General features: G+C 34.5%; 1 protein-coding gene across 7 annotated transcripts; it reads left to right on the forward strand.

Moving 5' to 3' along the window:
• Positions 1-14,407: 14,407 nt before the first annotated feature.
• LOC120270578 lies at positions 14,408-19,915 on the forward strand. Of its 7 annotated transcripts, none has more exons than XM_039277628.1 (8): positions 14,417-14,606; positions 14,718-14,804; positions 16,291-16,540; positions 16,625-16,853; positions 16,927-17,164; positions 17,555-17,900; positions 17,992-18,190; positions 18,807-19,915. In XM_039277628.1, exons 5-8 carry the CDS (start codon positions 16,962-16,964, stop codon positions 18,836-18,838), a joined length of 780 nt encoding a protein of 259 aa, XP_039133562.1. In that variant the 5' UTR covers positions 14,417-14,606; positions 14,718-14,804; positions 16,291-16,540; positions 16,625-16,853; positions 16,927-16,961; the 3' UTR covers positions 18,839-19,915. The 7 variants fall into 7 exon arrangements, with proteins under 7 accessions (XP_039133564.1, XP_039133562.1, XP_039133561.1 ...); XM_039277629.1 differs by lacking the exon at positions 16,291-16,540 and having other exon boundaries at positions 14,421-14,606; positions 16,927-16,991; positions 17,082-17,164; XM_039277630.1 differs by lacking the exon at positions 16,291-16,540 and having other exon boundaries at positions 14,408-14,606; positions 17,992-18,079.
• Positions 19,916-22,032: the final 2,117 nt, after the last annotated feature.

A 22,032-nucleotide genomic window follows, 5' to 3' on the forward strand; every position in this document is an offset into this window, starting at 1 on the left:
GGTGTTGAACTCTTTGGGTTAGGATTAAACCTAATATAGGGATTCACAAAATGTCATGCAATCTTAGAGTAATGCATCATTTCTGTATAGGATTAGGGTTGATTGCCTAGACTAAAGGAATCAACTACTCTAGAAATCTCCACATTCCAAGAGTGCTAACAATAGCCAATATAGGAAGCCATTTTTGTTTCTTCAGAAGAGTGAGCTAGGGGCACCATCCATCCTTTAATTTTATTCCAAGCTATCATCTCTCTCCGTCATAGTTTTAGATTTTCATAATTAGAGTTAGCAACATTGACGCACACCAACGATGAGAATGGTTTGATGTGCGTAACACCGCAAGTATACGAGTCATCAAGTAATACTTCATAAATTGAGGGTTATATTCCTCAGGAAACGGTGAGAAGCTCCTATTATTTTCTTTTCACTTAATCAATAGCCTAATATCTATGGTATTTCTTAGATCTACTGTTACAACTAATTACTAAAGTACAATTGAGGATCGTGAAATATAATTGGAACGGGTTAGGTGCCCTCATAAAATCCCTTCAACAATTATTTGTGAAGTGTAATAAGATATGACAATTGCCATCTAGTGTTGTACTGGGGGAATTCATAGGCCTACAGGTCCCAATCTCTTGACAACTAGGTCTAAAACACTTAGAACTTAAGATAGAATCTCTTCCACCACAACCTCCTATATTCACCTTAAGATCAAGAACTCCTCTAAAAGGGGTAATCAAACCCTAATTCGAAAACTTATGCCTAATCTTTTAGAGCATGCACAGATCTAACAAAGCATGGGTGTTTAAATTAGGGGGAATCTCTTCCTTACAACATCAACAAAATAGCATTAAACAATCATGCAATGAATCCAAGTTAACTAGAAAGATTAATGAATTGCCAATGAAAATTCACAAGTAAGAGTCGAGGTATATTGACATACAATTCCCCTCGAATTGAGCTCCTATGGATCAAGAATAAAGATTAAATAATAAAAGATCCACAAGAAAAGAATAAAGAATCCCAACATTGTCAAGATAGTTCCGAGTGCCCTCCACTATGAATATGTGTTGAATCCTTCTTGAAAAACTCATCGGAATCCACTAAAATGATATAAAACCTAGTCCCCAGCTACAAAGTTCTCCAGAAATCTGACCTCCTCTACCCAATTTCAGCAAAAAAATCCCCCCGAAATAATAAAACCTATGGCTATTTATAGACTAGGGTCCGCTACGGAGTCGCAATGGCCGTTGTGAAGGCCGTTGTAATCAAATTTGATTTCTTGGGCCACAAGTCACATCCTGGCACAGTCTGGTTGTAGGCGTTATTTGTTATGACCACGGCCATTGTGAGGGCCATTGTGCCTCCTGTAACATCTTCATGTAGTCTTAAACAATTACAAGATCAGACCACGGCCGTGGTGATGTTATGTTCATTGTGTTTTGGTCCGATTTGCCTCGAATCACCTCAATATTTGCTTCTTTGGCCCAGAAAAACATTTAAACCACATGGTGAACAAAAAAAAAAAAAATTCAATTTCATACTAGTTTGGTACTAAACATATAATATTTCATACTAGATATAATATTAATGATGTATAAAATATGTCATGTTTAAGCACTGATCAAACATCAATTTCTTTCATAGGTTAGATAATAAAAGGTGAAGACATACTAGTAGCATTGGTCCCTGTGAATTGTACCGCTTGACCTTTGAGTAAATTATATAACTTTTTACAACCTATACACTTGCGGAGTATACACAATAGTGTATCACATTCCTTTGTTCTTATTCTTATATGGTGAACTAATGCATTGTAAAAATGAATTCCTTGTTTGAAGTTTTAATATAAACAATTGAGTTCACATTTGCACAGTCATGAAAACAACAAAGTTACTCGTTTGAAAACTAAGGTTACTGATGTAAATATAAAAAGATTTTTGACGGTAAAATAAGGGAACTAGATTTATAATATTCAAGGGCATAAATGTAAATGCCATATTTTGTGTGGGCATACATCTAAGGGCATCTCTAATGTACTGAGCTCAATGAGCTTTTATCTATTAAAAGTTTTATCAGGGGCGTTTGGCAAACGCTGAAACCGTGTCCCACACTTTTGTTTTTAACATTTTTTTTAAATAAAAGCTAGCTGTTGCATTTGTGAGTGTAATCTTTTAATTTTTTATTTTATTCAAATCATTCAAATTTATCAAAGTCAACCATGTAATAACTTAATAGTATAACATAAGAGTACTAAAAAAAGAGCAAAAGTTCATATCCTTCCCCAAATAGCACTATTTATATACTGTTTACGCACTGTACACCCGATCAAATACTGTTCATCAGTTCTGTTCATATGTCTAAGTATAAATCCCCTGTAGACAAAACAGATAGTAATTTCACCCCTCCAGAATTATAAGACTGGAAGAATTTCTTAAGAGCTTCGTAAGTCATTGTAACTGGTGCACTTTCATATCTGTCTGTTCTTTTGACAATTCTTTAAACGGGGGCTCTTGTCACCTATTAATAATATATATATATATATGGATCAAATTCCAAAATTATCCAAATAAAAAAGATGTTTGAGTCTAAAAAGCACTTAAATCAGTTAGAATTTATAGGTGTGATTAAAGCTACAAAACCGTTGATGGATTTTTTATATTTTTATTACAAAATCAAATTAAAAAATGTTTTTTCCCATTATATTTTTTATGGTACAGAGAACATCATTTGCTTTAATTAAGAATGTGATTCCTATGGTGTTACTCATGCAATATTTGTGAGGTTACCATTTTTTCATATAAATTTTTTGTAGATATTTGTTCGCATCAAATTTTACGCTGCAATGGAACATTTTGATGACAAATTTATAAATATTTTCAGAGATTAACAGTAATATACACTATTGAACAATATGGAGTATTAGAGGAAAACCAATATAAATTGTTAATAATATGCACTACATCAAAAGAGGGTTTTAGAGACGGCTTTCAAACCTTAGAGGTTGTTTTAACCACTTCTATTGCTATGACGGTCATTTTTTTACCCACCTCTAAATCACCTCATATCAAACCGGCTCTACACCTTAGAGCCATTTGTACCAACCGCTAGAGTTAGTTTTATCTACTTAAGCAGTTTTTAATAACAAGTGTAGAGGCGGTTCTAACGCCTATAGGAGGTGGTTATAACTGTCTGTCTCTACAGCTAATAATATTTTATCCTCTATAGCTAATGATTTCTTATCCCTCAATAGTTTTAGAAATGGTTATAACCATCTCTAAATAAATTCATTAATTCAATTGAATTTTAATTTATTTTTTACTAATAATAAATAAATTTGTTTAACAAGTAAGTCAAAAACATGAATCTTTTAATTCATTCAAAAATATTCTAAATTCAATTTCATTGACTTTTATTGACAAGTAATGAGCTCAAGTGTAATGTATTTTGATTAATAACAAAATGTAAAGAGTTTTACACTATTTGTCTACTTTTATTAAAAAATATTTGTTCACTTAATTACACAAAGTAAAAAAGTTTCATGTATCCTCTTAATCTTCAACCCTCTCGATCTTTAACCATAAATTCTCTTATATAAGTAAACAAACATTATCAAATAAAAAGCTATAATTGTAATTAAAATTAAATAATAAATTATTAAATGCTAAATTATAAAATCCAGATCATGTATAGTTTGAAATATAACCCTACCCTGTCTATAACAAAAAGGTTTACATTTCATTCGTTTCCCAAACCGAAAGTTGAGGGTTTAAATCCATGACCATACCACATTTCATTTAAAAAAAAAACAAAACAAAACGAGAGAGGCAGATCAAAGTTTGGTAGGCATATACATGCAAGTAGAAGTGTATGTTCTGTAATACCCTCCTAGTTATACTGAGCTCCTTGACATACTGAGCTGAAGGTTCCTACAGAACATAAATTGTACACCAACATCTTTGTCAAATAACAATACAAATAATGCTTGCTATGTGATTTTTTATGCTATGACGATGATTCAATCATATAGCATTTGCAGAATTTCTTATATCTTGCCATTATGCTATTTAAGCCAATTATATGACAATGCAAACAACAGTTTTTTTCCAAACGTGAAATTATAAACAACTTTACAATACACATGACAAGTGAAATGAAACAACTTTAATACTACTCATTTAAACTGCTTTACTTACAGCCATAAAATTGATTTCGATCATGACTTGTACAATAACAATGAAGTTTATCTAACTCGTGTCACCTATGGATGCAAAACAAATTGCATATGATGATATAACCTAGTGCTTGCATGGTTACTCCATATTACATAAATGGAGAATTAGAAACAGATACTTTTCACTTCACATTTGTAAGATACATTGACATATTGCACACGAGCTAATTTCAATGTATATTGAAGCATGCCCGCAGACAACAACCCTCATAATGTGTTTAATTTGCATCTACTAGTATTCACACAGTAAACACTATATACTGGTCAAGTATAGTCTTACTCCCACCTCGGGAGCAGACAAAACTCACCACCCAGTCGGTTCTTTGTGTTTTTCTGGGGTACAGTCTTGAACACAAAGGTTATCGTTGTTATGACCCAGTCACTCGTCGCTTTCGCATCTCTCGAGATGTCATGTTTGATGAGACCACTCCTTTTTATGTTTCCCCCCCTTCTACTACATCTACTTCTCCCACTGTTCCTCTTTCCTTCCTTTTTCCTCTCTCATCCACTGAGGATACTCCCCCAGCTTCCACTACTTCTCTACCACGTCCTCCCTCTCCAGAGCTTCTCTCTCATTCATCCCCTATTCCATCCCCCTCCTTTTCTGTCGATTCCTCCTCACTTCCTTCGGCTCATCCTCCTATTCGTTACACTTATCATCGTCGAGAACCTGCAGCATCTTCACCTCGGCCGGTCCTCTCTGACACTCCTTCTACTGGTGATCCTGATCCTGAGGTACCCTCTCACACTTACATTCTACGTGATCGATCCACTTTACATCCTCCTAACCATTATGCTACTGCTAGCACTAGTGTCTCGGATGTCCTTGAGCCAGGTACCTACAGAGAGGCGGTACAGTCACCTGCGTGGCGTACTGCCATGGCTGAGGAGCTTGATGCATTGTCTCAGACTCATACTTGGGATTTAGTTCCCCTCCCTTCTCATGCTACTCCGATTACATGCCGCTAGATTTACAGGGTGAAGACTCGTTCTGATGGGTCTCTCGAGCGCTATAAGGCACGCTTGGTTGCTCGTGGTTTCCAGCAGGAGCATGGTCATGACTATGAGAAGACCTTTGCCCCTATAGCCCACATGCATACTGTACGTACGTTGATTGCTGTTGCGGCTGCTCGAGAGTGGACCCTACATCAGCTTGATGTGAAGAATGCGTTTCTTCACGGTAACTTAAAGGAGAAAGTTTATATGACTCCTCTTCCTGGTCTTCGGGTGCCTCCAGGGACTGTTTGTTGACTTCGCCGTGCTCTTTATGGTCTTAAACAGGCTCCACGGGCTTGGTTTGAGCGATTCAGTACTGTTATTGAGGTGGCTGGTTTCACTTCGAGCATCCATGATTCGGCAGTGTTTGTTCATTCCTCACATCACGGCAACACTATTCTTCTCCTCTATGTGGATGACATGATTCTTACTGGAGATGATTCTGCTCATATTTCTTTTATGAAGCAGAAACTCTGTGAGACATTCTTGATGACCGATTTGGGTCTGCTTCGTTACTTCTTGGGTATTGAGATCACTTCTCAGTCTGATGGCTACCGTCTTACTCAGCAGCGATATACTTTTGACCTTCTTGCTCGCTCTGGCTTGACTGATACTCGCACTTCTGCTACACCCATGGAGCTTCACTTACAGCTCTGAGCTTCTGATGGGACTCCTTTACCTGATTCCTCTCGATATCAACATCTTGTTGGCAGCTTGGTTTACTTGGCTGTCGCCCATCCTGACATTTCTCATGCAGTACATATTCTGAGTCAGTTTGTTGCAGCTCCTACTTCTGTTCATTATGCACATCTTCTCCGAGTACTGTGCTATCTTCGTGGTATTGCATCTCGTGGTCTGTTCTATTCACGTCATTCCATTCTTCGACCCACTGAGCCTATTCGATGCTACTTGGGCTAGTTCCCCGATGATCGTTTCTCATCACTCGGTTCATCGTATCTTTCTTGGATCTTCTCTCATTGTTTGGAAGACTAAGAAACAACATACGATGAGCCAAGTCCGAAAGTCTTGAGGTCGAGGTTCGTGCTTTAGCTTCTACTGCTCGAGAGGTGCTTTGGCTTCGCTCGATCCTACAGGACTTTGGGATACTGCAGACCTCCTCTATTCCTCTTCACTGTGATAGCACTGGGGCCCTTCAGATTGCTGCTGACCCGGTCAAGCATGAGTTGGCCAAACACATTGGAGTGGATGCCCATTTCACTCGATGTCATGTTTGTTCTCAGACAGTGTCTCTTCATTATCTTCCCACAGAGGTTCAGGTAGCTGACTTCTTCACCAAAGCGCAGACTCACGATCAGCATCTTTTCATGTTATCCAAACTCCAGACGTATGATCCGTCTTGAGTTTGAGGAGGGGTGTTAGATACATGTATATATGTGTATGTATATCCTGAGTATAGACCATGTACACTATATGTACTTATACACTTCATCATCTATTTATACATGAGCTTGTCCATTGAGATCAATGGTTCAAGCATTTCTCTCTTTCTCTCACTCTCTAACAAGAATAAGATATACAAGGTTTAATTTTTCCGATGGTTCAAAATTTTAAGCAAAGATGTAATCTTCATATATTCAACAATCCCTTAATGTCAACTACCTTTTCTCATACTCGTGATTATGAAAGTGGAAGTAAAAAATGAATATGATAGCGAAGATGATACACCACACAAATAAAAGCAATACATGCAAGCTATAGGTAGTAGCTGTAGGTGCAGATTCAAGTGTCCCCACAGCTAAATGGCGTAGCAGGACCAAAAAATAATTAGTAACAATCAACATTGTAAAAGTATATGAACAAGGGATTATAAAATGATCATGTTGGTAGGGCATAAAAGAATCCTTCATTAGGTAGATTGCTAGGGCATAAAAGAGGCATGATCATGTTGAACATGCATCAAGGCACTCACCCTTCTAAAATGTAAAAAAACACATATAAATCAATACAAGCAAATATTTATCCTAGCCCAGAACTATGCATGCATACCACATTCATTCGAAGCCACAAATTTCATAGTAGTATTAATCACCAAACATTATTAGATTACAAACAAGATATAATACTATAAATAGTAAACTGTGTCTAGCAAGGTTTCAATATTAAAAAAAAAAAAAAAACTTAAAAGCATCACAGATAGTCTGATAAGAAGGGATCATAAACTATAGCAGAAGACACCATTTGCATAAGACCACTAGTTGGTGTGCGACTAACATACCATCTGCAGTGCCAAAAGATCAGTATTACAAACTAGTTATTGGTTAAGTAACACTATGAATAGAAAAAATGTGATATGATCGATATTTTAAATATAGCAATATCAGGTGGCAATCATAGTACACATGTAATAAACTCAACATTAAATATGGGTAAGTAAATGGTATCATCAAGTAGTATTCCCATTGAATCTACACATAGAAGACAAGCCTTCTCAATGCAGTTACCTCCAATTGTTTCCCATTCAAACTGAGAGACACGAAACAAACCTCTGCAATTCGTCTTATGTTGCCCTAATATTGTTGTAGAGGTTTTGCGAGCTCAGTTATTAGATGTATTTGTTCATTGGATTTATCACCAGGAATGAAACAACTTGTTAGAGCAGCAACTTAGTGATGATCAAGATCATTAAAAGTGCCTGATCATAACAATCATTCATTATGTCTCTACCCAAAAATTTGCATGCCACGCATAACAATCATCAAGAATAAGAGCACTGCTCAGAAGATGCACCATTGAACATCAACTCTGTGACAAGAAGTTCATCCCCAGTATCTGTCAAACATGCAACACGTCCCGTAAGTTGGATGACGCCATTAGCATGTATATGGCCAAGAATACATCTTCCTTCTTACTATCTATTGATCATGCACACTCTTCGTACCTTCACAAGTAAAAATAAAAATAAAAAAATGCAAATATTTTGACATAATTTAATGCCATTGATGAAGATCATAATGTCTACATTTATAAAAGACACGCCAACTAGAAGATGCTGATAGCTAAAAATTGCACATTAATTAGTTCTGTTCTTAATGCTAGTTACATGCAACCAACTCTTGCACTTATTAACCATCCTATTTTTCTCAGTAAACAAGATAACTGACGAAATTACACAATTGTGCCTGGCCTACTTAGTGATAATATAAATATGTACATACAAACATGTCTTACTTATAAATAAATTGGTTCTTTTCTAATAAAATTACAGCAGAAGCTTCACAAATACATCAAACATAATTTTCTTGGGGGCAGAGATGAATAGGATCAAGTAATTCATAGTACAATTTCACATAAATATGCACCAATAATTTCAAATTTGGGCATACAAATCACCATAAAGCATTGAATATAATAGCATCAGAAGCAAGAAATCAAACCCTTTTTCTTTAATTTTTAAGAACAAGATCAAATAAGAGCAGGAATCAAGAAGAATGAAACAGAGGAAACCTTGATGAAGGGCAGATAGTGAAGCTGGAGATCATCCCTAGCATCCCCAATTGTTAGTGCAACTGCACTATTTATTGGCATGATTTGACACCTAGACCAAGTGAAGTGGCAACCAAGGTGACAAAGCATAATTGATGATGTGGCAAACATGGTGACATGGCAAGATAACTTGGAGTGCAAGGCAAACATCTTGAAGATCTTGGTGGAGCTATTTTTAGTATGTCTACAACATGGGGCCAAATATCTTGAAGGTCATGGTGAAGCTATCTTGAAGATCTTGGTGGAATTATTCTTGAAAACATGAAGACAAGATCATATCAAGACCATACTTAGAGAGATATGATTGAAGACTAAATATGGTGGAGCTTAATTAAAGAAAGATCTATTCATGGTGTGAATGAAGGAGATATGATTTGAAGAATCCTTGATGATTGAATTGATTGATTGAAGATCTATTGAAGGCAAGATTTGAGGACCAAATTTGGGTGAATTGAAAATCAAGTTTGGAGAATCTTTAAAGACCAAATTTAGGTGAATTGAATACTAAGTTTGGCAAGTTTCGTGAAGACGCACAAGGACGTGCGCCCCTTGCGAGGGGACTGCGTAATGAGGAACTGAGGAGGTAGGCTAGTTGCCGGCAGTCGGGATCGGGAGATTTGGCTGCATCGACTCGGACTAAGTATGACTGGGAGGCTGATGGGTCTTGAGGTCGTCCGCAACGTAACCAAAACTCAGTCAAGTCAGCAGTCAGGGCCATGTTGCAACTTATGTTACAACAGGAGTTGCAACAGCTTATTTCGGCAGGTTTTTAAATTAGTAGCCACGGAGATTCTAAAGTGTGTGAGCACCAAACAATCTAGAGAGGGTAGTGATCTTTATTGTTGAGAGTGTGAGTGACAAGTGTTTGTACTCATCTATTTTTACCTCTTTTAGTGGATTGTTTATCTCCGGGCTTGGCCCCCCAGACGTAGGTGAGTGGACGCCGAACTGGGTTACCAACGTTGTGTGTCTCCTTGTGTTTGTTTGTGTGCTTTTTCTTTATTGGTTTGTGTGAGACTTCTATGAGTGCTTAAGTGTTACTTAATACCCACAAACCACACCGGAGGAACTAACAAGTGGTATCAGAGACTTGGTCGCCGTTTTCACTTTGGTTTCAAAGTCGGCGAGGTCCTAACAAGTTCCATTGATGGCCGAAAAGAAGGAGCTTCCGTCACACGACCACCGTTGCTTAATGGATCCAACTATCCATATTGGAAGGCTCGCATGAAGGCGTTTATAAAGTCCATTGATGAGAGTGCATGGATTACTATAGAAGAAGGATGGTCTCCTCCTACTCTAGTTGATGAAGACGAGAACGTGATCATGAAGAAGAAAAGCTGTTGGAGTGTCGAAGACATGCGCAAAGCTAATGCTAATGGGAAAGCTCTCAATGCAATCTTTGGAGGAGTTGATGAGAACCAGTTCAAGTATATTGCAACATGCGAGTGTGCCAAGAAAGCTTGGGAGATTCTTCAAACCATACATGAAGGTACCAACTTGGTAAGAGAATCCAAACTTCAAATGTTAACAACTATGTTCGAAAATCTCAGGATGGGAGAAGATGAGACGATAGCCATGTTCAATGCCAAATTGATGGATATTGCAAATCAAGCCTACTAGCTTGGCAAGGAATACTCGGATAAAAAGCTAGTCCGGAAGACTCTTAGATCACTCCCAAGAAGATTTGATGCAAAAATCTCAGCAATAGAAGAAGCAACATAATCAAGCCGGTTTTCTTAAAAACCCCCTCTATATATATATGCTTCTAAAAAATTAAAATGGTGTAGTGATGGTTAATATACTAGCATCCATGATGATACCGACAAGCTGTAGACTTTATGAAAATTTTTTTTGTTTTTTTTCTTTTATATTTTAGTAGATGAAAGTTATCTCTTTGTTAAAGTACAATTTAAAATATATATTACTGTTAAAATGAAATATCTTTGTATGATTACTAGTATTAGTTGTATAATTTATATTATTAAAAATATTTAGGATAAATTATTAGGAAAATTAATTATAACTCCCTGAAAGTTTCAAAACATCACAAGTAGACCCTTTGAAATTTGAATTTGCCTGATAATCCCTTCTTTTTCAGTTTACTTTTCAATTAATGCAGCTCACTCCGTTAGTTTATTCTATCTTACAACATATACTTCACATTTAAAATTATGGGTTTCTGCTTTAAATTATGGGTTTCCGCTTAAACTTTGAGTTTTCACTTAAGATTATGGGTTTTCGCTTAAAATTATGTGTTTTCGCTTAAAAAACTGAGAGCAATCCTATCAACATCAGATACTTTCATATCAACATCAGCCACTTTTGTGTCAGTAAGATCTGAAAAGTAACCTATCAGAAAAAACGAAGGACCATCTGGAAATACTCAAAGTCATGGAGTTTTTTTTTGTGAATATCTTAATTTTAGAGGTAGTATTTGTTCATTCCCCGTTATATAACTATTAACATGTTTAATATTTCAAGTTGATATATTTCTAATGAATAAATTTATTATAAATAATAAACTAAATAGTTTATTGATTATAGGTCTATTAGTAGATTTTTGTTAATAGTCATTTACTAAATGTACATCACTATACTAATTCAATAATACATAGTTAATGTTCATTACAAAATTATTTTAAATTTGTAGTATATTAATATATTGGGGTCATGTAAATTATAGCAATTAATAATCGCTGCTTTTAGAATAATTACTATATAATATTACTAATAAATATAAATATTGCATAAATAAGTGATTATTGTATTATAATTCGTTAATAAGTTATATATCTATAAATATGTACAATTTGCCAAACATACAAAGATAGAATATAAAATAAACATAAATTATTTATAAAAAAACAATTTCCACACTGAATACAACTCTCAAAACTCCATGTTCTTTTCATTTGTTGATGTCTTTGGCATAGCCTTTTATGATTATGCTATTCCATCGCTATACTGTAAAGGAATGTTTTTAAAACCAAACCGGATAGCGAACCGGTCTCATATTTAAGTCATGGGTCAGTCGGTTCGACCGAATGACCCGTTCTGGTCGGACCGGATGACGTCATAAATAAATAATTATCTTAAATATATATATTATATACGTATAATAACAAACTTTATTATATTTTTAATCATAATTATCTTAAATATTTATTTTAATATCATTATGATTTTATCAAAATGGTTGAAGATTCAAATAATTAATCTAGACAAAGCAACAAATACAACTCCCTAAACCTTTTATTTCTTAATCTATTAATCATAAATGGATGATGATAACTACATAAATTAAACAACTAATTAAATTACTAATTATGTGAGGATGAGACAAGGCATGAACAAAAAAAATTCAAAACAAAACTAGAACTAAGTATGATTAATTTAATTCTCATATTTGATCATCATTACCATTAAAATAAAAGTATAAAATAAAATAAGTCATAAATGATATATACCTCTTAAACAATTTACAAGTTTCTTTTTTTGTTTATTTTCTCATACCTCTAAACTCTAAAGTTCCAGAAATCCAAATAATATTTTCGACAAATCAAGACTCCAAGAGCATCATGAAATCAAGAAAAAAAAGAGCTAATTCATGCCGGGTTCCATCCGGTTTTGGTCCGACCGGCCGGTTCACCAGGTTTGGCCGGGTTTGACCGGTTCAAAATTTGGTCAACATTAATTCTAAAACCGGACCGGGCTATGGGCTGGTTTTTCAGGTTTGACCGGCCGGTCCGGTCCGGTTTTCAAAACATTGCTGTAAAGCAAGCTTGGTAGCTTAGACATCATCATGTGTCACTGCCATGTCCTCAAGAACCACCATATCTCCTTCTAATTTTCGATATACACCCAGCCTCAACATGAAATCACTCTATATAAATATTCAACAAGTTGAAGGCTTCTAAGAAGTTAAAATCCTAAGTATTCATGCTCAACATTAAATGAGTTGATGTGAGTTGATGCCTAGGAAATCATTAGAAAGGTAACCTGAAACTTTAAATTACTAGCAACTAGCGTGAGGAGGTTTTAGTATCTTTTTAACTTCAAGGCAAATATGATGCTCTTGGAGGAAACTTATTTTATGATCCAATCTTAAAACATGGATACTTCGGTAATTGCCATGAAGCAACATATCTTTTTATTTTTTATTTTTTTTGACAAATTGGCGACAAATACTTTTTTATTTTTTATTTTTTTTGCATTGTGCTTGAGAAGTTTTGAACTCAAGACTTCTCAAACACAAGTAGATAACTACTAGATTGTACCTTGATTCTTAACAACATATCTTTTGAGAGAAATAGATCATGAGGGAATGAGGCAACTTGACTCCTAACTTAAGTATAAGTGAAAACACTGAAAAGTCTAAAAAAATGTCCAGAATATAATAAAATAAAAATAAAAGCACGAGACACCAACTAACAGGAGGGCAGCTTCGTCCCAAAAAACACCAACTAATACGAGGTTTCTCAAAAGCTAGTTACCATAGAATAAGAAATCATAGCATATATTAGGGAAATAGTAGTCTAGGTATGTCCCTAGATTACTGTTTTCTAGGAACGTCTTAATTATAGCTATTGGATCGTTATCCAATTGTTGTTTGTTTATATAAGTACTGTACATATTTTATTGTTCCTGATTCCTATATAACACTATAGAACATGTTTTGGTATTGTTTCATGATGATCATAGCCGTCGGATTACCATCTGACGGCTAATCTAATCTAAGAACGTCCCTAGATTACTGATATATATATATATATATATATATATAAATTGCAAGAAAGGTAATATAAAACGAATACACAACTATTATTTCATAAGATTGTTACACCTATTTTAATAATTTTTTTTTACAAAGATGACAAGCGCGCCGCCTCATAAGGGGGTGTTAAGTGACAAGCAGGTTAGTGATACACCAGTTTTGGTGGCTTAATGAACCATAAAAATAAATTAATTCTGTCATACGCCATATGGGACAATTAGAGTCCTACGATATACAAGCCCAGAAAATATTTGAGGAACCAAACCAAGTTAATAAATCTACTGCCGTGTAACCGACATCCCTCCACAGGGACCCATGAACAATAAATAAATAATATTTCTATAAAATTTATATAGTACACTATAGTATATGCATGGTACTGCAATAATACGACTAACTAAGGGACTCGGCCCTGGTGCCCATTCACCATCCTAATAATTTGAAATAGTAATTTTTTAAAATATAAATAAATTAAAAAAATAATGAATTAAAAAGAAATGTTTTTGAAAAATTGAATAGTAATAAATGGGAAATTTTAATATTAGGATATGTTGGTTTTGTCCTTTTTATAATTAAATAATTTTATAAAATAATTAAATGCAGAATGCACCACTAACATGACGGCTGAAATATGGTTTGTGATAGGATTGATACATAGCTTATATGTGCAAACTATGTGCGTATGGCCTCCAGATCTACAGTAACTATCCAACATATATATAAGGTATGTTTGGTTCGCCGAAGTGGGCACCGAAGTGAATGAAGTGGTGGCTTCCAAGTGACTTCTCTTTGTTTGGTTCCCTGGACTGAGAATTACCCCTTGAAGTCCCACTTTCAAAATACCCCCATTTCCTCATTCTGACTTCCCGAAAAAAAGGGCTGAAGTGGGACTTCGGCAAATTTCGTTGACGTGGCCGAAGTCCACTTCTGCCAAATGAATCAAGTGGGGGTTGTTATAAGCACCCCCACTTCCGTGATTTGGAAAACCCGTGACCCCTCTCCATCTTCTTCCCAAAATACTAGGGTTTGCACCCATCTCCTTGTTATCCATCCTTCAGATCATCTCCATCTACCGGCTTCATCTTCACTAGCAAGGTAACACTCTCTCTCTCTCTCTCTCTCTCTCTCTCTCTCTCTCTCTAGATCATTCTTTGATGTCAGATCTGTAACTCGAATCCCTTCTCCATCTTCTTTCCAAAATACCAGGGTTTGAACTCATCTCCTTGTGCGACATTCGATCATCTCCATCTACCGGTGCTTTATCCTTCCGATCATCTTCATCTCCACTCCAAGGTAACATGCTCTCTCTCTCTCTCTCTCTCTCTCTCTCTCTCTCTCTCTCTCTCTCTCTCTATCTATCATTCTTTAATGCCATACCTGCAAGCTTTTACCTTGGCTATCAAATACTCTCTTCCTTTTTCTCTCCATGTAGATCATTTTTTGAAGAGTCCCTTACCAGGTCTGTGAAGTTTTGCATTATCAAATCCTCTCTTCCTCTTTCCCTCTTTTTGTAGATCATTTTTTGAATCTACCCTTGTAGTTTTATGAATTAATTTTGTTTTAAAATTCATATATACAATATTTTATTTTTTTTTCCAATGTTCTTTTGATGAACTGTGAAAATTGAGATTATTGAAGTCTTTGGATTTTGTTGTTTTTACTTAAAAATCTTGTTTAGTCATTTGCTCAGGAAAAATGAAGGTTTTTATATTTATGAGTGAGGATTTGTTGATTGCAGTGTGGGATTTCCTTTGTTAAGTATGGTTTTGATTTTATTTAATTAAAGATTTTCACAAGTGTTTGCTATTGAAATTTGGAGATTAATTCCTCATTTATATGAATTAATTTTGTTTATAATTCTCTGTTGAATGCTTTTTTATTTCTATAAGAACTTAGTATTTCATTTATAATTTTGTTTATAGTTCTCATTTATATGCTTAGTATTCTCTGATGACAACATCATGATTAGTACTTGGTTTCTTTAGTAGTTGTTTTGAGGATAAATGCTTTTCTTAAACTTAATTCTCACTAAACAACATCATGATTAAGAAGTTGATTTCTTTAAGATTTGTTATGTGAAGTTGTTTTCTTTTATAACAGTCCAATAATAAGGAACATAAACAAGAACGATATTATAAAAAATATTGATGCTTCTATCTCTAAAATTCTTTTACATGCTTTTAAGAGTAATGCCAACAGCTCATTGTCCTCCTTAATTAGCTACTTGCATGTTGTGTTAATGTTAATTAAGACTTCCTGTTTGTTAGACAGTTTGATTAAAAAGCATGTTTGTTAATGTTAATCAATCTCTAAAATTCTTTTACATGCTTCTATCTTGTTTGTTAATGTTAATCAATCTTATGCATGTGTTATGTGGGTTTGTTGCAAGTCACTTTTGTACAACTTCTATATTTATGTTTATACTTCTGAGTTTGCTTAACTAAAATTTGTGACACATAATATAGGAAATTGAAGTATATGGCCTAATGCAATTATCATCTCTTGTGCATGCATATGTGTAGATGGATAGTTGGGCATTAGGTGAGCGTGCTAGACCACTTATCGCGGCATTTACCACAATTGTCATCATTATTGCATATATAATTGAAGAAATGCATACAAGTAGGAGTCCTAGATGTGTTGAGCCTTCAATATTCTGGGACCTAACTAGAAAAAAACACATGAATCGTATTTTAAGAAGTGGTCGAGACTATTGTGTAAGCTACCTAAGAATGGATGTAGGACCTTTCATGCATTTATCCCAAATAATGCGTGACAGATGTCTACTTGTTGATACTCGCCATGTGTCCGTTGAGGAGCAACTTGCAATATTCCTACACATAGTTGGGCATAACACGAAGAACTGAACAGTGAGGTTAGAATTTCTTCGATCAGGAGAAACTATCAACAGATATTTTAACAATGTCATTTGTGCTATTTGCGTTGTACGTGATGACTTTGTCCTACCTCCCAATAGCAATTGTCACTCGGACATAGAGAATAATCCTAATTGGTACCCGTTTTTTAAAGTAAGTATAAATAAAGTAAAAGAGATTATTCTATTTCTCAAAATCCAATTTGAAAATGTCAATAATGTTTAGCTTCTCATGTAGGATTGCATTGGGTTGTTGGATGGCACACATATTGAAGCGTCCATCCCTCCCTATGAAATACCCCGGTTTTGTGGTCGAAAGGGAATTACTCAAAATGTGTTGCCTGTGGTGAATGTGGATTTAAAGTTTACATATGTCCTAGCTGGATGGGAGGGATCTGCAAATGATTTCACTGTCTTAAGGGATGCAATATCTCGCCCTCAACCACAGGGGCTAAAGATTATAGAAGGTACACTATAAAATGTGTAGTCATATATAAAATTAAAAAAACACTAACACTTGATCATACTCGGTGCATATAGGAAAATATTATCTCGTTGATGCCGGATGCACCACTATGAATGGTTTCATAGCTCCGTATTGCAGAGTAAGATACCATCTTAAGGAATATAGTGGAAGGCCGCCAACAAACCCTAAAGAATTGTTCAATCTTAGGCATTCAATGCTACGATCACAGGTTGAACGAGCATTTGGTATCTTAAAGAATCATTTCAAGAATCTTAGCTCGCGGCCATTTTTTCCATTCAAAACACAAGTAAGGTTAGTCCTTGCATGTTGCATTATACATAATTATATAGCAGGTGTGGATCCAACAGACAGTATCTTGCAAGAGGGCAACACATTAGAGGAAGAGCAACTTGTGCCCTCACAAAACAGGACCCAACGCGAACAACGAGAAGAAAATAGGCAATGGGTGGAGTTAAGGGACAACATAGCAAATGAAATGTGGAATCACTATACTGGTCGATAGTAGGTGTTAGGAATGTGTTTTCTAATTTATTATGAACCATCCATTTGTGTTGTTTGTTGTGTGTACTTTTTTGAACATGTTATATTCACTTTTTTTAGTTTCATGTGTGGTTGTATTTCATTCTATTTTGATAATTTTTATTAAGCATCCCTTCTTTATTCTAGATTTAATATTTGAAGGAACATGGAGGGCGGCACTTCGAAGGCTGCCACCAAACGTGGAACACCTAACAAGCGTTGGAAGCCTGATTTTGATAATGTTTTAATACCTGTTTTGGTAGAGCAAGTGAGACAGGGTCTTAAATGTGACAAATCATTTAAGCGGGCTGCGTTCGGACATGCTGCAAGTGCCGTGAATGCAAGATTTAACACTAATTTCACCCCAGAGAATGTGGAGAACCATTATCGGACGCTAAAAGTAAGGTACATGGAAATTAAGAAAGCGAGGGACTTGAGTGGGGCAGATTGGGATGACAAAAACAAGGTGATCATTCTCGACCCACTTGTGGCCTTCACGTACACTGAGGTATATATGCTGGTAAATTTTTTCCTTTAACAGTTCATTGACTTACATGTTTTCATTTTTCATTTGATATTATTCTATATGTCTGTTTTAGGCACACCCGGGTGCAAAACCATTCATCAACAAGCCCATTGAGAACTATGAAGGGCTTAGGATAATTTGTGGCGAAGATAGTGCAACAGGTTCTTACGCTGCTTCTTTGTTTTTAGATTTTGCAGACAAATCTGAAAATGAAGGAACCGACAATGACAATGGTGAATCAGACCCTGTTGATATTGCTAGTGATGTGGAAGGTAATAATGGCAACTCTACACCCGTAGGTAGCAACCTTGCTCCATCATCAAGTGTTAGGTCCCAACGTAATAGCAAGGGACCTAAAAGCCCTTCCATGATGGCCGATGTACTTAAGGTTGTGGATAAGATGGCCAATGCAATTCAGAACCCAACCCATTGGACTGAGATTTTATATGAAAGGGTTATGGCTGTGAACCCAACCCATTGATTATCTTTAGTCTAGGTAAACTGAATCTAGGGGCTTCATGGTGAGAGATATGGAACTGCGTCAAGATTGGATTAGGAGCTTTCTTTCCCGGATGATGTGAACCACAACATGAATGGTTTAGTGTTACGGAGTTGTTCAGCTCCCATGGGGATTGTTGAATTATTGCTTGCATTATCTGCATTTCATGCATTATTTCATGTTTTTTTTTAGCATCCACGAACATTATGTGGGTTGTTTCCATGTTTCAGGTTTGCCTATGTTATTTGTGTCAGTAGCATGCATGTTGCATCTAAAAACTTTCATCTTGTTTGCTTGTATTTTGAACTATCTGCACTTATATGAACTTATTAGTGGTTGTTATATATTAATGGTTTCTCTAACCAACATTTTTTTTGTTGGCATTGCAGGTGTATTTTACATGGCAATGATGACTACATAAGAGTAAAGCAATACACTCAGGCCAGTTTCCCTTTTTGCCTCTACAAATAAACAGGTGTAGTGGCGGGGCAATTGAGGGGTGAAGACCCTTCTCTTGCAGCCACATGCCTTTGAATTTCATAGTGGTTTGAGTTTTTGGTTTTATCAAATAGATTCCATCATGAGAAAGGTTCTCTATGACTTTTTTCCCTTAAATTTTATTTTGTCGTGGTCATTTTGCTGCAACTTTTTTGAATTTGTTTTTTGGTGAAAAAATTTAGATTTTTAATTGTTTTTTAAATGAATTGGGAGTAGTTTTCATTTGTGATTTTAATGTGGGAAAGGGGTTTTAGATTTTTAGTTTTCTTGTTATTCTTGTAATTTATTTGTAAGTTGCATTGGAGAGCTGAAATTTCATTTCTTAAGCTAGAGAGCTTGGATCTTTTCAGTGGTTTTACTAAAGTTTGGGATAATTGTAAAAGGTCTTTGAGTTTTGAATCTCAAGTTTGCAAATGTTTTGTGTGTATATTTTAGATTAATTTTTATCCATTTGAAGAGTGTCTTATTTTCATTATTATTCATACGTCAATGTTTATTTTCAATGTTGTCTTGGAACTTTTGTTGTGTTACCTGTGTTTATTGAGGTTTTGGTTTTCAACAGTAAGGGATTACAGTCATGAAATGGTATGTATGGCGAGGCAACTTGGAGGCATGCTTGCCACCGTTGCTGCCTGCTTGATCCATTATTTTTTTTTCCCTACAATTATTTTCAACTTTTCCCATTGTGGGTTTAGTTTGTTACTCATGTGTGTTGGTTTTGGAGGCAAAAAGGATCTACCAATGCCGATGAAGTGATGATGTATATGTTTACTTTTTTGTGAGACCTGAGCCATGACCGAACATCAACTGGTGTTTGCTTGTGAGGTCGGACTACTCTGTGGAAGCATGAAGTGCACATGGAATTCCTCTCCTTTGACGAAAGTATTGGTAGTTGTATTTTATTGTCCAAGTAAATAATTTGTACTCTCTTAAACTTTGTTAAACAATATTACCGGTCATGGTTCAGTGACTGTAGCAAATAAAGCATATATTTATATGATGTTGAATGTTTTTTTTTTTTGGCACATTTTAATGATTTGCATGTTTTCTTTTTTTCCCCTGGGTTATGTAAACATAAAAGAGGTTAAACTTTTCACTAATTTTAACTTTCTTACAATTACTCAAATTAAATAATTATGTTGTTAAAAAAAATTATTTAGATATATATATATGTACATATTTAACTATTCCGGATAAAATACTTGAGTTGAACCCCACTTCTATATTTTTCTTATGCTAATTAAAAAGACGTACAATTAATTTTAATTTAATCCTAACAAATGAAAGGGGTAACCTCACCTTTTGATTGAAGTGGTGAGTGGAACCACACTTCCACCATCCAAACGCCATGAAGTCATGAAGTGAAGTTTTCCTCATTCTCACTTCCACCAACCAAACAAAAAAATTGACCACTGAAGTGACACTTACTTCTCCAACCAAACACTTGAAACTGGACACTTTCAACTGAATTTCTCACTTCAACAGAAATTAACACTTCAGAACTTTAGGCATTTCGGTGGACTTCAACCAACCAGATATATAGTATATATTTGTACACAGATAAATATATATATGTTATATGTATGGATGTGAAATATTTAATTAATTACTATTATTATTTGAAAGTTGTAACTTGTAACATATGACTCCTTCATCTCAAGGCTTACCTTCTTATGGTTTTTATATTATTTCAAAAATTCAAGTATTTAATTGAAATATTTTCTTATATTCAACTCTGAATTTGGGAGAAAAATTATCCTTTCTTTCTTAGGTCACAGCGAGGAAGGTTTCAAGGTGCTCTCTTCTTAAAGCAAAAATTTGAAGCCTTAAGTATATCAAGTATGCTTTAGTTTCCCTATTTTTTTAAATAAGTTTATTTAAATTAATTTTTTTCTAATATTTGTTTTGATTTTTTTTGAAATTATTATTTGGTAGTATTTATTAGTTTCCAAATGTTATTAGATGACATGGGGATGATTTTATTTTGTAACTATGCCTGTAGAGTTTTAGAAGTTTATGTTGATTTTGTTGGATGATTTGAATTATCTAAATATATTAGATGGTGTAATTTTTTATGTTAATAAATTTTTTGTAATTAATAATTTTTTTGTTTATGTAAGAATTTTTGTTAAGTTATTTCAGAAAGAAATTATGAAACAACCTGATTGGATTGGAAAATTTTAAACATGTTTGGATTTATGAATTATTGTTTAACATGTGATTGCTATGTTGCCACCCCTAACCTTAAATCTGAGGTTAAAACTAATGTTTTAATAACCAGACCGGTTGTCAACCCGGTTAAGTAAACGGTTTCGGTTGAACCAGCCAGTTTAACCAGGTTTAATTTTTTCAAATAAATAAATATTTAAAAATTTAAAAATATTAAAAAATAAGGAAAAATAAGGAAAAAATAAAGAAAAAATAATACAAAATATACAAAATTACATATTGCAAAGTTAAATTATCTTTATAAGGTCACAAAGTCTCAATTTTACATAAAATTAAAAATTTCAAAATACAAATATACAAAGATACAACTATATAACAAATATTGAAAAATAAAGAATTAAATAAAATATAAGTATACAAGTATATAACAACAATAATGATTAAAAAATAAAAACCAAACCGTTGAAATGCTGAGTTTAACACTTTAACACTTTAACTTTAATGATTTAATTATTGATTAGTGTAAAATTATAAGTTAATTATAATAAATTAATGATAATAAATCATAATATGTTAATATCTTTAGGAATCTTGCTTTTTATTTTTTAGACTTTTTGAAATTTGGACTGAGTTAATGAGTTTATTAACTTTATTTAAGTTTTTAATTATAAAAAAATAAATCAATTAAATAATTTAATTTAATAAATTAGTCGGTCCGATCCAATCGGTTCACCGGTTCACCAGTTGAACAGGCTGGTCCGGTTCTTTAGTATTTTATGTGACTAATCGGACCGGTTTACCAGCCAGTTCCCAGTTGAACCGGTTGAACAGACCAGTCTGGTCCGGTTTTTAAATCATTGGTTAAAACAAGAGGAAATTCTGCAAACACCATATTCACTTCAGGGGTATATATGTAAATATGGTATTGAATAAGGACATATAAGTGAA

Source organism: Dioscorea cayenensis, chromosome 10 (genome assembly GCF_009730915.1).
Source record: "Dioscorea cayenensis subsp. rotundata cultivar TDr96_F1 chromosome 10, TDr96_F1_v2_PseudoChromosome.rev07_lg8_w22 25.fasta, whole genome shotgun sequence".
NCBI classification, from domain to species: Eukaryota; Viridiplantae; Streptophyta; class Magnoliopsida; order Dioscoreales; family Dioscoreaceae; genus Dioscorea; species Dioscorea cayenensis.